The following is a 15,918-nucleotide window of genomic DNA, read 5'->3' as shown; positions in this document are numbered from 1 at the left end:
CCACAGGCGTGTATCGTTCTTTTTGCGACAAGACCTATATTACCTATATACCTATATTAACACTTAGAATTTTTTGCGTCTGCCTCGGGATTCGAACCGGCGACCTCTGGATTGTGAGTCCAGTGCGCGGTCCAATTGATCCACACAGGCAGACAATGTAGTCCTTATTCATACCTACAACTTTGCCGAAGTCACCAAATCGATCAAAAAATTCCTTCCAAAGATACAGATTTTCTAATTTTCATAAATCATTTTTGTATGTACAACTGCCAAATTTGTGTGGAAATTTAAATGGACAAACTAATGATGCACAATGGCTTCTTTGGGCAAACCGAAGGCACCAAAAAAGTTTCAGCTGGATCAAAAAATACAAAAAAAGCGAATAACCGAAATCTCAGAGAATTGCTTAACCCTCTACAACCTAACCCCGCCTTTAGACGGGCTTCGATCTGAAAAATCGCCAAAAATCCATTTTTCAACCAATTTTTGATCTTTAAAATGCATTGGAAAGAAGAACTCTTAAAATTTTTGAAAATTTTAGGGTTGGAAGTATTACTTGTTTTATGTGACTTTGCCAATGTTTTCAAAAATGTCATTTTTTTAAGGGTCAACCTTTTCTGTGTTTTTTACTAACATTTCCTATATTTTAAGTAAAAATAAGTATGCAGTAATTTTTGTAGTGTACCAGTCTATGCCTCTACGCATTTTTCAACAATTTAAATGATAATGGTACCATTCTATAGCAGAAAATGTGAAAATCAAGCAAAAAATTGAAAAAGTGACATTAAAAACATGAAAAAATTAGATATGCGAAATGTAATGATAGGAGGTGTTAGAATAGGCCAAGTGCTTCCAAAAACAAACATGAACTAAACAAGATAAATGAAAATTAAAATACTAAAAATAAAACAAGAAAAACATAAAACAATAGAAGTGAAGTTTTTCGTAGAACAAAAGTTGCTCAAAATTACCTCCTGAACACGGGAAAAATAAAAAAATTCGCAAAAAAAATTTGGGCAGTAGAGGGTTAACTGTTAAGCGGGTATGACGAACCTTTTGGTTTTGTCCAAGTTACCAAGTTTTTTGGATGTATCAAAAATGCACATAAAAAACAAAAAAACATTGTTGGATGTAAATATTTTTTTCTAAATATAGAAGAACGTCAGTAAAATTTTGATAAAGTTCACCGTTTTTGAGTTATAGCAATTTTCTGGTTTAATAATTCAACAAAATTGTCTTGTTTAAAAAAAAATGGTGTTCATCGCGGTGTGTTTCCTAGAACAAACTTAAGATCAAAAAAAAAATCGGCATGTCTGATATTTGGCACCATGAAAGAAGGGCTCTTTCTTGACATTTTGCGGGGTCCGGCGAAATATTTCGTCGGGGGGAGCAACTTTTTTTTGAAGATTTTTTTTTCGATTTTATAGGAATTTTCTTCAGAAAAGTCGATGGAAATCGATTGGTTCATGTTCATATCCATCAAAGTTCTTATGAATGTGCCTCAAGATACTCTAAATTACATATTTGATCTCTAATAAAAAGTTTCCAACCCAAATTTACCCGTTTCTGGCTTCCTTGAAATATCCTCAAAATCCAAGCTGGAAACCTCAAAACGATCGAATAAAAATCTTTTCTTTGTACAATTTGTCATAAAAATACAGCAACAGTTTTTCCGGATACAAATTCGAGCATGAACCATTGCTAATCTTAGAGTATTTAATTTAAAAGCTATTTATTACCCAAAAGATTCCCAACATAATTTTTTCAATCCTCTGCCATACAACACTATGATATTTTAAAACATTTTCGAATCAATCACATTGTAGAGAACAATTTTCTGATCAATTTCCATAAAAAAGTATCAATTTTGGTTTAATATAAGCAGAGATATACCCAATTTCGTAAAATAAAAAGTGCCTTTCTCCAACATTTCTGGATTCAATTCCCATTCAAACGATGAACATCACCTTGTCCATCTTTGAAAAAAAAAATCGAAGAGCTGAGAAAATTCTATGCAATTTTCTGTGTTGGACCTTTGATTGCTGAGATTTAGCCTTGCAACGAATGAAAGTTACTTAAAAATGAGTTTGTTTAAGTTTTGTGCTACCCAAATGACCCTCAATTTTCAATCAATTAATGTGAAAAGTGAAACTTGTGTGAAATTTTCTCAATCCCTTGACACAAATATTGATTCTCACGTTTTTAGAATCACCACTTGATTAAGTTTGACAAACTTTTCAAAAGGGCTCAAATCATATTATTTGCTGTTCCCCTATTAGCAAATTACTCTACGTCAAGCGGGAACTTATGCAAGACAATAAGCAACTGAGAACAAAAATAACACCCCCAAATTTTCTGCATACACACTAAGAAGCCGGTAACCGGTTACTATACACGCTCTCTCCACAAAAACACAAGGAGCATCATCGTCAACCCACGCTGATTTTGCGCAGAGCTTCCAATGATAGAGCCTGTGGTACGCTGGCGATACGCTTCTGGAGCGCTTCATGACGCAACAGAACTCATATATTGGTGTGTGCGACAGCCGAAACAAATCATATTTTTGTTCAGATTATAACCACCGACTCATCCAGGAGTACGGCTCAGTTTGGTTTTGCGCGTCGGCATCGCAGGTGTTACAAGGATGTTGAGTCCCTACTACGTACTGTACCTGGTCCTCGGGCTGGTTTTTCGCGTGACCGAGGCGATTATCGGACTGCTCAAGCTGGATCTGGTGGCTCGAGCTTTGGAGGCCAAGTTTGGCAACTTTATCATAGGACTGTGAGTATTGCAAAGAAGGCTCATCCCAGGCGTAAAAGTCAAGTGATCAAGGTTAAATTCAAACGTCCGTTCAACCTGTTTCGCATCGGTTGGGATGGGTGCAGCATGTATAACTCTCTGCTGCATGATGAAGCAGTTTTTGGTTTGGGGGATTGTGCCTGTTCTAGCGTGTACGTAGCGTATGAAAAATGATAAAATATTCAAAAGGGCCCCCATTGTTGGCAACCGCTTTATCTCACCTTGGCATACGTGTATGAAAACCACACTCGAAAATTACCTTATCAGTAATAACAATATTTGTTATGTCATGCTTTCACAGCAATGATAGCCGCCCTAAGGAAAATGCACCGACAGACAGCGTCAGCAAAACCGAGCTGGACCACCTGGCCAAGATGGTGACGTTCTGGTGGAACAAAAATGGACCCGCCAAAATGCTGCACACCTTCTACCAAGTGAGGTAATTAGTCGATAATCTTCGTGATCGAATTCCTTAATCACAACCAATTTCGCTTCCAGGGTCCCCCTCGTAGTGGAAGGACTAGCCGAAACCGGTCGAATCTCCAAAGCCGACATCTCCAAGCCGGACTCACTGAAAGGCGTTCGCATCCTTGAAGCCGGCTGCGGTGGCGGCGTCCTCGCCGAAGATCTGGCCCGACTTGGAGCGTACGTGGTCGGCGTAGACCCTGGTACGGAAATGATCGACCTCGCCAAGCGTCACCTGGAAACGGAGTCCGCAGATCTGAAGGACCGCCTCGAATACCACGCCATCACCGTTGAGGAACACGCGAAAAAGTTCGCCGGCACGTACGACGCCATCGTTTGCTCCGAAGTCATGGAACACGTGGACGAGAAGGTTTCGATTCTGGAGGCGTGCGTGCGCTGTCTCAAGCCGGGCGGTTCGCTGTTCGTCACCACCGAGAACCAAACCATGCTGGCGTGGTTCATGTTCATCATCATTCCAGAATACATCCTAAAGTTTATCCCGAAGGGAACCCACTTTTACGAGAAGTTTGTCTCGCCCGGCCAGATCAGCAAAATTCTCGACCAATATCAGTGCAAGACGAAGCGCGTTCGCGGGTTCTTCTACGATCGCATGTTCAACTCGTGGTCGTTCATCGAGAGTGACGAGTGCAACTACGGGCTGCATGCCGTTAAGAAGTAACGAGCAACTTATTTGAGAAGCAATAGCTAGGTTCTGGAAACACAGTGTCGACAATCAAGCCATTGAATGATAAAATAAAATTTTAGAAAACAACTTTTGTTTAAAAATTGTGTAAGCTACTTTGCATCAATCTTTCTTTTCATCTTATTTGTTGGGATGTTTTGGCAAATCAGTGCAGCTGCAAATTCAAACGGGAAAGAGTTTACCGTTACATAAAAGAACAAATTGAGCAAGGGGAGGAAAAAAAGTTACAAAATAACCTTCGAAATAGCTAATAGATGGGGGATAGTTAAAGGAAAGGTGGTATCAATCTTTAAACTACGGTCCAAAGGTTTAACTAAAAAGGCTAAAGTTTAAAAAAAAAAACAAAATGCATAACCGAAATTACGTTGAATAAGGTAGTTGATGCTAGGTTAGTTAATCTCTACGTTTTTTTTATTTTTTATTTTATTTCAAAACTGTATGCATTGAGTACTTGAAATTTACATTTCTATTTGAGAAATGCAATACTTGCGGGAAAATTTATGCATTTGATCGCTTCCCTAACACGGACGTGAACTTCAAGTTAAGATACTCAAATGCAGCATATTTTCACTACAATTGCAGTTCCCAAACAGATGTGAACTTAAAGAACCTAATGCATAAAATCTTGCAATGTGCGTCACACTTGTTTTCGTAATGATCGTTAGTCTCTGGAAACCTTCTAGTTCGTTCAGGTTTTTTTCAATGTTCTGTGTGGCATTGACTTTATCGTCTACATGGTAAATTGCGTGATTTTTGTAGGGAAGACCGGCTATAACTAGAAGGAAAAAAATGTCAACTTCGTTTAAACTTTCCAGAATTGAATACAGTAGGTTTGCTGGTTCCTTCAACATTTTTCGTTGGTGCCGAAAACTGTGTCACGTTATGTTTGAAGCTTTCAACTATACGGAGAAACGTTCCGTTGATTTGAAGAAACTGCACACTTCATATAACTAAGGAGAATTCACGCATTTTTTGTCATCTACTGTTTTCCCTGGCGGCGCCAACAGATAGCGGGATGCTCATTCGACTGCCTAGCTTACTCTAGTCACAGCACGGCGACATGTGACGCGCTCTAGGCCATGACTCCAGCCAGGATGTCCACAATTTATAGATCGCCTGTATCATGTAGCTTGTGACATGTCCGTCAACCAAAGACAATCCATCTGCATTGTTGCTTTTGAGTTTTTTATGGTATCCTTAACTTCTCTCACATATTGCTCGTAACCCTTCGCTGAATTCGTTTCTTCCATTGTCCTGGTTATCCTTACTCCAGCGTATGCGTAGATCGTTCGTAGCACTTGTCCCTTCTTTATCGCGACAGAATTAGGCTCGCGGCAAGGCGTTGCGATTTTTGAAGACTTTCGAAGCGTTTTGTTCCATGTACGAGTAGGTTTAGAAGTCGATGAGGTCGTTCTGTTGAAGTCTCAGATGACAATCTTGAAAGCATTCTTATCATCGGCGTCGCATTCCATCTCTGGACTGTACACGTTGATTATGCTCAAGATGAAGAATCGACCCTCAACCCGCAACAATCTTCTAGATAAAGGAATAGTTCGGATCAAAAACCACAACACGGGCGCGGGTTTATCTACATTTAAAAAAATAAAACACCTATATTTTCATTCATACAGATTCAGCTTGCAAATACTCAAATTAATCACTCATACACACGCTAACGCTGCTGCTGCTGCTCTTGATCGTTCGTGCCAAAAATTGGAAGTCTTTTGAGTTGAGTTTCTTTAAGAGTCTCAGTTTGTTTGTCCGCGTGTTTTGTTTACGTATTCGAACCTTTCCTTAAAGTGTTCGCGTGGGATGTTTTTTTGTGCATTACGGACGACCGGGACTGCTTACAGATTCGAGGAAAGAATATACTCTTAGAAAATTAGAAATTAGACACAATGTGTTTGTATAAAAAACAATCTACAGATAGAGAGACACAAGTTGTGAGGAATAGAATAACTGAGGCAGATACAGTAGTTTGAAGATCACTCGCTTCGTGCGCTATGACACCGTTGCTTCTCTTTGTGCGAGAGTTTTGCAGGCGGGGTTCTGTCTTCCCCCGCGTTCACAGCTCATCCTTTGTGCTGGCCCCGTTCGAACGGATAAACTCAAACATGGCCTGGGCCGTCCGCTTGCCCTCGTAGTTCTTGACAAACTTCCCCCGGACAAAGTATTTGAGCGTGGGGAAGCCCTGGATTTCGAACCGTTCGGCCGTTTTCGGGTGCTCGGTACAATCGACGGCCGCCACCTTACCTGGGACGTTGTTCTGGACGAGGAGGTTCGCCACCTCGGCAAAGTCCGGCTTCATGCGCTTGCAGTGGCCGCACCACGGAGCGTAGAACATCACGAGGACGCGATCCTCGTTTTGCAGCACGTCGTCGGCGGTTTTGTCCGTCATGATGATGAGCTTGTCCGAGCCGGGGAAGTCTCCGTATGGTTCGGCGGCGGCCTTCTCCGCCGTTGGGGCGGTAGGATCGCTGAGGAACTTGATAAAGTCCGCTTCAAGGCGACCTCCGTTGTACTCCTTGACGGTTTTCAGATAGCTGAAGTATTTGAGCGTGGGATAACCGCGCACTTCGTACGCCGAGCAGACTCCGTTGTGGCGCGTGCAGTCCACAGCGGCGAGGGCAACCTTGGGGTCTTCCTTGAAGTGTTCCGCAGCTTTGCCGAACTCGGGCTTGGCTCGCTTGCAGTGACCGCACCCTGTTGAAAATTGAGCGTCATTTACCGAGCTTAACCATGCTGCTGATGATACTTACAAGGCGCATAGAACATGACGAGCACGTGCTTCTTCTTCTTCAGGAATGGCTTAAACGTTTCATCGTTCAGATGGACCACCTCGTTCTGCTCCTCCTCCCACGGCGCTTCCGGAGCTGGTGGCGGCGGTGGCTCCGATGGATTCTTCATGAATTCCACAATCTTGTCCGCGTCGCGAACGTTCGCATCGAACTTGAACTGCCCGTTGCTAAAGTACTTCACCGTCGGATAACCCCGCACGCCAAACTGCTGCGCAATGGCCTGCTCCTTGGTGGCATCCAGCGCGGCCAACACGCCGGCGATTTTACTCTCCTTCATGATGGTGGCGGCCTTTTCGTACTCTGGCTTCATCTTCTTGCAGTGGCCGCACCACGGCGCGTAGAACATGACAAGCGCGGACTTTTCGTCCTTCAGGGCGGGCTCAAAGTTGGCACTGCCCAAATGCACAATCTCCGAGCTCGGTTCCGACGCCCAGTCCGGCTCTTTCGGCTTGGTTGGCGGTGGAGCGGCCGGGTTCTTCATGAACGCCACGATGCCGGCCTTGTTGTTCTCCCCGTCGAAGGTGTGCTTCATGCGGCCGTTCCTGAAAACGAAATCAACGATCAATCTAATGTAACTCCCTAAGAAAAGCTTTCTACTCACTCATAGTACAGCAACGTGGGAAATCCGGTAATGTTGTACTGCTTGCGGATGATAGAGTTCTCCGGCCGGTTCACGTCGATCGCCGCCAGCACATACTTCGGCTTGAGTTCCGTCGCAGCGCCGGAAAACTCCGGCTTCAACGTCTTGCAGAAGCCGCACCACGGTGCGTAGAACATGACCAGAATCGGCCGCACCTCCTTCTTCAGGAACTTCCCCAGAGCCTGCAAGTGAGCCATTTCTCAAATCAAAACTGTCAAACAATTCTTCTCACAGCCTACTTACCACCGCGTCCGGCACGTGCACGACGTCCACCCCGACCGGATCTTCCTCCCACGGCAAATCTCCCGTCGGATCGCGCATAAAGTTCGCCATACTGGTCGCCGTCAGCTGCCGGTCGTAGTCCTTGTGGAAGTCCCCATCCTTGTAGTGCTTCAGCGTGTACGGGCTCGGTTGCGCCTTCAACTTTTTGCACATCTTCTTCATTTCACCGTTGCTGCAGTCCAGCAGAACCATCGTGCCCTGGCCCTTGATGATTTCGGCGGCATCGCGGAACGCGTTCAGGGTGCTGTGCGCCTCCTTCTGGCTGGACACGAACAGCACGAGTACGTTGTTTTTCGTCCGGAACAGCTTCTTCAGATCCTTCATGTCGGTGATGCCCTCGACGACCGTACTTTTGGCGTTGGTTTTCGCCGCGGCCGAGTGCAGGTGCAGCGCGCATAGCTGGAAGGGAGGTGATTGTGGAATTTATTTAAGGGGCTACATACATGTAAATCGGCAAAAATTTCAGAGGTTGGTTTGAACACACACTTTAACTTTTTTCAAAATCTGTTTTCAGGGCATTAAAATATACATTTTCATCTATTTACAAAACAAGTTTGAAGACATTTGGTTGTATCATTTTTTTTTTTTTTTTTGGGAGGGTGGTCCAGCCGCACATCGTTGATGTTGAAACCTCTAAACTGGGCCCTCGTCCTGTCACGTCCGTCAGTAGTCTTGTCGTACATTACAACTAGAATCAGATCTGTCAATGAATTAGTACACTTCGACCAAATAAACACTGACGCTGTATGGATCTGACTCTAGAATAAATGTACAGGTGTGTTTTATTCATAAGTCCAACTTATTCAATTATTCATTTAATTCCAAATATTCTTTTGCTAACTACTTTGGATTGAAAATCTAAATTTTAATCTAAAATCCTCTAAACTTAATGTTCAAAACTAAACGTTCCTTTAACTATTGTAGTACTACTTCTATCAAAAAACAATAAAAAATTGTGAACTGATATACAAATAGGATAGAAATCGCGATTTGAAAAAGAAATTGCCATTTACGTCAAAAAATCCGTAGTTCCTCAATTCGCAACAGTGATCGATACAAACATAATCCGAAAACCGTTAGTTCAACAGATTAACGAATTTTGTCCGATATCATTACATTATTGATTGATCGAGACTCTATGGACAATTTGACATAATAGAATGCCTAGTATTCTACATCAATCAAAGTTTATTGGCAGCATTACTCTAACTTAACAATTCCAACTAACTTTAACATCAAATAGATTTGGAAAGGATACAGGTTTATTTTAAATGCTAATGCTAAGCAACAAATCAATTATACTATCCTGAAGTCCCAACCTAAATCCCACATTGTGATAGTGAAAAAGTCACAGAAGCAGCGGTGTCTTGTGCAATTGTGATATTTTCACTATCGGAGAACTACCTAGTTCACGAAGACAGCTTATCGGTCAACGCTTAAGCCCTGGGGCTGCGGCAAAGCGAGTTCTCGTAGCATGAAGTGGTGTCCATAGTGCTTATAAAAAAGAATGTATACCCAAATTTTAACTAATGCACTAGGATCAAATCATGCCCCTTGACTTTACAAGACCCAGGGAAGACATTTGGTTGTATCATTGCCGAGATATAGCTATTTAAAGTTAGCAGTTTAAAAAAACGGGTGCCACGATATCTCAACACTGCCTTGACCAAACCGGCTCAAAATTTTGGTGAAGACTCGTTAAACCGGTCCCGTGTGCATGACGAAGGCCGATTTTCAAAAAGTTTATTTTAAAAAAAGAAAAAAATATTTTTGTATTTTTTCATTTAAAAAATCGTCAGTTTTTGATTTTTGTATTTTTTGAAAATTCAAAATTTCAAAATCGGACTTCGTCATGCACACAGGACATGTCTTGGGAGTCTTCACCCAAAATTCCAGCCAATTTGGTTCGTCCCATCTCGAGATATCGTGGCACCCGTAAATCAACTCAGTGTTAAGAGAAAAACGCTTACAAAGTTTGACAGTTTGCTTTGCGCATGGCAAAATTCTGAGCTTAAATCGTCTCTAACTCAGTTAAATCATGAAATATCTTCATGAAACTTTCAGGAGTGATTGAAATTTATATTTTGAATGGATTTAATAAATTTTCTGTAATATGAAATTTTGCAATTTTCTACATGTATGTAACCCCTTAAGTTTGATTTTAGCACAGACAAAACCACTTGCGCAAACTTGGTAAACTGGTAAAACTTGGAATCTTTTTTACGGCTTTAACATTATAGTTCTGTATTTCCAGAATGGTTTGGCTGAAATTATGAACGGTTGGCCAAAGAGTTCATAATGTTACATAAAGGTCGATTAGCACAATGCAATTTTTCAGCGGTGACTAAAGGCCAATTTTGCTAATTCCCCTTTTCAATAGAGCTTTATGACGTTTCGCGTACGCACACTAGCGCACCATTTGGTTTTGCTGGCTGACAAAATTTAACCTCACTTTATTTTCGTGTACGTACACGCAATACATACGCACGTAGATTACTCTATTGGAAGTCAAGTATGGGCTCACAGATATAAGCTAACTGCATTGCTCATAACTGAAAACTGAATATTTTAGATGGTAGTACCCGGATAGTAAATTAGCTAAAAACATAAAAAAAATAGTTATTTCGAAAAGTGGTCAAAGACAATGTTATGGGAAATAGGACGAGCTTTCCGTTAAAAATATTTACGAGACTGAAAAATCAAGTCAGTCCTATAGAAATGGTCAAAAACCATAAAAAAAAACATTTTTTTTTCAACAGTTTTATTTTTAAAACCGCTGTTACTTTACAAGGATTGAACTTAGGACAGTGATCAATAAGGAAACTTTTATGTAAAATTGTCTGGAGAACCGATTCCCGTATTCGGTTTTTGAAAATTTTGACGTTTAGAGCACTTTTCAAAAACACAGTTTCAGTAAATGATTTTGGTATTTTTTTAGGTTCAGTGGCTTGTTTTGGGCTGGAATTGCTGAATCTACCCCGTACAGTTGAAATGCAATAATTAGTTTTAAAAAAAAGTTTTGCTAAAAAAACTTGTTGGGGCTCTTGGTAAATCGAAAATTCACTATAATTCAAAAGATTTGAGATGTACCCAAACATTCGCATGGAGATGGTAATCTTAGTGGGTTGCAGACTGGACTTCGTCATGTTTATATTGTGATGATTGTCAAGCCCAGGTTGCTTAGAAATTGATTAAAGGGAATTAAAAGGGCACCCCTGTTGTAGATCAAAGCATCGAAAAAGCTTAGACTAAGCCTAAATTTCAAAGAATTATGAAATCAATTTACAGATAGGTCAAAGGCCCATTTTACATGATCTTTCAAAATGGGTCCGCGGACCACAACAATCTTCTCGCGGGCTGCTTATGGTTTTTGATTATGCATGAATGAAATTTTAATCAATTTTTTTTTTTTTGCAAAGTTTGTAGTGAATTAATTTTCTAAATGTAAATTTTTAATTGTACCAATACAATACAGACCCCATACAAAAAAATGTATGGAAATTGTCCACGAAGGGGGGAGGGTGGTCTGAGATTTAAAAAAAAAACTATGCGCGTAGTTTATGGATGGTCCCTTTACAAGTTATCTTCATCCAATAAAAACCATTTTTTAAGGCTTCAAGGTGGCCACTCAAGTAAGGAAATCAGGAAAGTCGGGAAAAAGTCGGGAATTCTTCAAAATCGAGAAGTCGGGAATTTTTTTTTTTTTTTGTCAAAAAGTCGGGAATTCTAAGCATACTTGTTGAAAAATTAATTTTAACTCTTGAATAATTTTATAATATTTCATACAATTTTCGCAATTCGCAATTCGCAATTTTCAGTGTAAGAACGGGCCTTGACCGATCTTATGCACCAGGTTCCCAACGAACACGCACTGCCCTTACACCTACATCTCACCCTTGCTCTGAGTCAGTACGAGCAGCACGCTAGAACACGCTTTGAGTGTTCGTGCCAGGCATGCACACCTTCTTTTCCGGTTACGCATTTTAACTCGGCCGGGGGTGGTACATTACGTAGGGTTTGATGTAAGTATAAGCGCCTAACCATTTATAGTGTGCCTATCAACTTTCATTAAAGCAAAAACTGTTATATTTTTAGTTTGAATTCAAAAACTAATTGTTATTTTACTGTGTATTGTTTTCTCCTGAAATCTTTCCTAGTGTTGAGTCGTGTTTATCTGTTGCTATTTCTTCTGTCGCGGTGTTTTGTTACAATGTTTTGAACCTAAGCATGTTATTAAAAAGTTTACCAAAAGTTCAATAACGTTGTGTGTGACTTTGATCATTCAATATATTGAGTAAGGACTCAAACCTTACTTGTTTGAAGAAAAGGGCGTAGATTAAAACAATAGACAATAAAGGAAAGCAAACTACATAAAGTTCGATACTGAAAGAATAAGTGTATGTTGAAGGAAAGAAGAGTAAAAGCTGTATGAAGTAGATTAAAAATATAGGCAATAATTTATGAAAAAAGCTATCTGATAAAGGATAAATAATATCATATAAGCTTAGATAGCATTAATGACAACTTCAGGAGCCGATTGGGGATGTTAGGGAAAACACATAGCAGTTAAAACTGGCAAATAAAGTAGAGGAGACTTGACAGATAAGTGAAACAGGACTAAAGTAGTTGGAGATAAGAAGAAGAGATACTCCGAGTTGCGATGTTCTAGGTACATCCACAACAGTTCGTTCAACATGCTGTGGATCAAAACAATACCTTCTACAATCACAAATTACTTCCCTTTCCCACATTGCCGCTTTATGATGTAGTCCATGCTCTGCAAAGAAAGGGATGTTAGTAAAATATAAACACTATAAAATATCGATACAGTTACTTTCGTGAACCTGAGTGACATCAGGGTTTCTAATGTTGTTGCTGTTGTCTCCAGTGTGATAATATCACTCCAAAGTGGTTGTCGTGGTGCAATCGTTCTCCAACCGCAGGCCCAGACACGACATGAAAATGGAAACAAACAAAAACAAAACAAAACAAAAAGATGCATTAGTATAAGAAAATGAGAGAAACGAAAGATCATGCAATCAAAATAAAATGGTGGATAGTAAACAGAAGCAGAATTAGAAAATCAGTTATACATAATAAAGAAATAGAAGATAGATAGTAGCTGAAAGTGGAAAGAAGAGAAACCCCGTATTGCGATGTATCAGGTACATCCACAACAGTTAACTCAACATGCTGTGAATCAAAACAATACCGTCTACAATCTTCCCTTCCCACATTCCGCATCCCTTTCTTTTGGCCGTCTCTACTCTGACCCTCGCTGGTCAAAGGTTTACGAGTTCGTTTCCACAGGCCACCAGCAAGGTCACGTGTTGTCATCATGATGACGAAACCAAGCCAACGTGGAGGTAAGAAAATGGGTAACTTGCAAGGAACCAGAGCAGCTGTTTTGACCAGGATCTAGGTCAGCTAACAGCACTACGGGTGTAGTTCCGCTCCTTCCAGGATGTTCCTCACCGGGTGTCAACCGAAAAGGTATCATTTCACCCTTGGCCTGCATAATATTTCATACAATTTTCAAATTAAATTCACTCAATTGTGCTTTAGTAACTTACTTTAAATTTAAGGATCTTTTCACTATTTCAATATTTTTGAGGTTAAGACATATAAATTCTATTATTTTTTTATCAACTAAAGGTGAAGTTAATGAAAAACTAAAATAAAAATAGAGTCTAAAGCCCAGCTGAGAGTTATGATTCTATTTCATTTTGTCACATAGATTGAATATTTGAAAACAGTTTCCAACTTGAGTTCGGCAATGGTTTTGCCTTCCTCACCTTACTGAGGAAAGGCTATAAAATCACTCGAAAAATAAACTTATTAGTTTGACCTCGTAGACCCACCTTCACGTATACATATCGATTCAGAATCATGTTCTGAGCAAATGTCTGTGTGGATGTGTGTAGGTGGGTGGACAAAAAAATTGTCACTCGATTATCTCCAGACTGGATGAACGGATTTTGACCGTATTAGTCTCATTCGATCCGTCTTGGGGTCCCATAGGTCTCTATTTAAAATCAGAAAGTTTAGTTAAGTACTTCAAAAGTTATGCTAAAAAAACTAATTTTGCGAATGTCCGGAAGGTTGTAAAAAGGGTGGTTTTTGCAAGAAAACCTATCCTGTTATACATTTTCAGAAAGGTATTAACAAGACCTTTCCAATGAGTCCAAAACATTGAAGATCTGACAACCCTATCAACAGCTATTAGCATTTAAGTTTTTGGAGGCCGGATCTCAAATATTTCAATGAAAATGATGTCTGGGTCATGCGACCTGTCGTTAGTTAGATAATGGAAAAACCTTCCAAATGAGCCTAAAACATCGAAGATCTGACAACCCTATCAAAAGTTATTAGCACTTAAGTGTTATTTATACACTTTTTGGAGGCCGGGTCTCAGATATTGTGATAGAAATATTGCCTAAATCATCCATGCGAACTATCGTTGGATAGGTTTTTATCAGATCTTGCCGATGAGCCAGAAATATTTAAGGTCTGTGAACTCTATCAAAAGAAATGAGTAATAAAGTTGATTTGTTTTTACTGAATGTATTGACTTTATGAATGTGAGGAAGGTACCAGCCACCTAAAGGTAGATTAAGTAACGTTTTTTTTTTGTAAATATTTTTTTTTAATTGTTTAACTAATCAATTGAGTAATTTCAAATATATTTTTTCCAAATGTTCCCTTGATTTTTTGTAAGTGTGAGTAAATTACATTATATAGATAAAGCTTGATTTTCAGTTTTCGGAAAACTTAAATATCGAATAAAATCCAAAACCGAAAAACTTTTTTACGTTTTGAAAACATGAAGAAAATATTGAAATTGCATAAAAATGTAATCCAACAAATTTTGAGTTATTGCTAAATTGATTAATCATTTTGCTTAAAATAAGTGGGGAAATAAGAATAAAATTTTTAATTTAGTTATCTTTACATTTTTTTCCATTTCCAGTTGAAATGAAGTATCAAAAACAATACGTTTGCCAATTTAAAAAGTAACATGAAAGTTATAAGTATTGTTGAACTTTCATTTTTTTCGTGGACTAATTGTTTGTGTTTCTTCTCTGAATCATAGTAATGAATTTCCATTTTTAAAGTATTTTTTTTATTTGTTGTTCAGTTTCTGTGTTTACAAAAATGGCCAATAGTTGGATTTTTTTTTCGGTGGTTGATATTGACTTTTCTTGTACAGAATTTTTTGTTTGGAATCATTCTTTAGATACAAAGATGCCTTTTATTTTGAGCTTATAATCGAGTCTGGACTGTATAATTAAATCAATAATTTTAATTATTACAATATCAATTCTCCCGTTCCTTACCATTTTAATCCATTCTATACAAAAACCCATTGCCCTTTGGTCTTAACATAACATAATTAACTTAATCATCCTGCTAGTACGAGAATCGAATTTATTTTAAAAACTAAGTTCAAAACAATAAACTCAACACTAATTGTAAAGAGAGGCAAAAAACACCATAAACAGCAGTAATGGCTGCTCCCGGTACCGTTAGAAAATCATACATTCAGCAAACTTTCCTATCTCGCTGGAGGTCCTTCATGTCCATCAAATAAACCTAATTAAATCAAAATCAAAACAAGTCAAGCGGAAGAGAAAGGGCAGGCACGCAGACAGGCAGAAAAAATCCTGACGTGGCGACGGCGGCGTCGATCTTTACCTCAGAGCCAGGAGGAGAAAGGGAGATGCAAATACAAAAGAAAAAAAAAAACCTTCTAAAGAGAAGCGCCCACTTCTTTTCAACCTTTTTGCGGAGCCACTTACCAACGCAAAAATGCACCAATATTTCACTTTCATTTCGAACTTTCGAGCGCGACGCAAGCCACTACATTTAAAAATGGTTCAATTTCCACAGAAAAAATGCACAATTTTCACCAGCCGGCAGAAAATGCGAAAATTGCAGCCAGCCACCGCCGAGCTAATCGAGAGATTGACAATCTTCTTTTTGCGCTGACTTTTCGTTCTTTCGGCTTCTTCTCATTTTGCCGCGGGCCGGCTGTCGCGTGTTTGTTTTGTTGTTATTCTTCCGAACCGGTTCGTTTGGGGGCGTCCGAGAATGACGGCATTAAAATGTAATGCTGTGGTTTGACGTAGGACTACTTTTTTCTGTGCGTTAAGACTAGTATGCAGATCGGAAGGAAAGGGGTCAAGAACAGCTTTACGAACAGCAGAACAAAGGAGAGGGAGCGATTTCTT

General features: G+C 39.6%; 2 protein-coding genes across 2 annotated transcripts; one reads left to right on the top strand and one right to left on the bottom strand.

Moving 5' to 3' along the window:
• Nucleotides 1-2,591: 2,591 nt before the first annotated feature.
• LOC120414085 (ubiquinone biosynthesis O-methyltransferase-like) lies at nt 2,592-4,036 on the top strand. The gene is made up of 3 exons (XM_039575107.2): nt 2,592-2,781; nt 3,101-3,238; nt 3,298-4,036. The coding sequence occupies exons 1-3, from the start codon at nt 2,645-2,647 to the stop codon at nt 3,941-3,943; spliced, it is 921 nt and encodes a 306-aa protein (XP_039431041.1). The 5' UTR covers nt 2,592-2,644; the 3' UTR covers nt 3,944-4,036.
• A 1,514-nt stretch (nt 4,037-5,550) lies between these two features.
• On the bottom strand, nt 5,551-15,648 carry LOC120414076 (protein disulfide-isomerase A5). The gene is made up of 5 exons (XM_039575097.2): nt 15,487-15,648; nt 7,649-8,086; nt 7,367-7,587; nt 6,727-7,307; nt 5,551-6,670 (listed from the first exon to the last, which is right to left on the bottom strand). Exons 1-5 carry the CDS (start codon nt 15,517-15,519, stop codon nt 6,033-6,035), a joined length of 1,911 nt encoding a protein of 636 aa, XP_039431031.1. The 5' UTR covers nt 15,520-15,648; the 3' UTR covers nt 5,551-6,032.
• Between the last annotated feature and the right edge of the window lie 270 nt (nt 15,649-15,918).

The sequence above is a fragment of the Culex pipiens genome, chromosome 2, assembly GCF_016801865.2.
Source record: "Culex pipiens pallens isolate TS chromosome 2, TS_CPP_V2, whole genome shotgun sequence".
NCBI lineage: Eukaryota > Metazoa > Arthropoda > Insecta > Diptera > Culicidae > Culex > Culex pipiens.
This window is presented reverse-complemented; position numbering and strand designations above follow the sequence as displayed.

Bases quoted from the DNA above. Each gene is read 5' to 3' on its own strand.
- LOC120414076 (XM_039575097.2), bottom strand. From the start codon at position 15,519: ATGAAAGTGAAATATTGGTGCATTTTTGCGTTG. The intron at 7,588-7,648 runs GTAAGTAGGCTG...GCTCACTTGCAG, and splicing joins TGCACGTGCCGGACGCGGTG to GCTCTGGGGAAGTTCCTGAA. The intron at 7,308-7,366 runs GTGAGTAGAAAG...TTTCGTTTTCAG, and splicing joins CCCACGTTGCTGTACTATGA to GAACGGCCGCATGAAGCACA.
- LOC120414085 (XM_039575107.2), top strand. From the start codon at position 2,645: ATGTTGAGTCCCTACTACGTACTGTACCTGGTCCTCGGGCTGGTTTTT. The intron at 2,782-3,100 runs GTGAGTATTGCA...ATGCTTTCACAG, and splicing joins GGCAACTTTATCATAGGACT to CAATGATAGCCGCCCTAAGG. The intron at 3,239-3,297 runs GTAATTAGTCGA...TTTCGCTTCCAG, and splicing joins CACACCTTCTACCAAGTGAG to GGTCCCCCTCGTAGTGGAAG.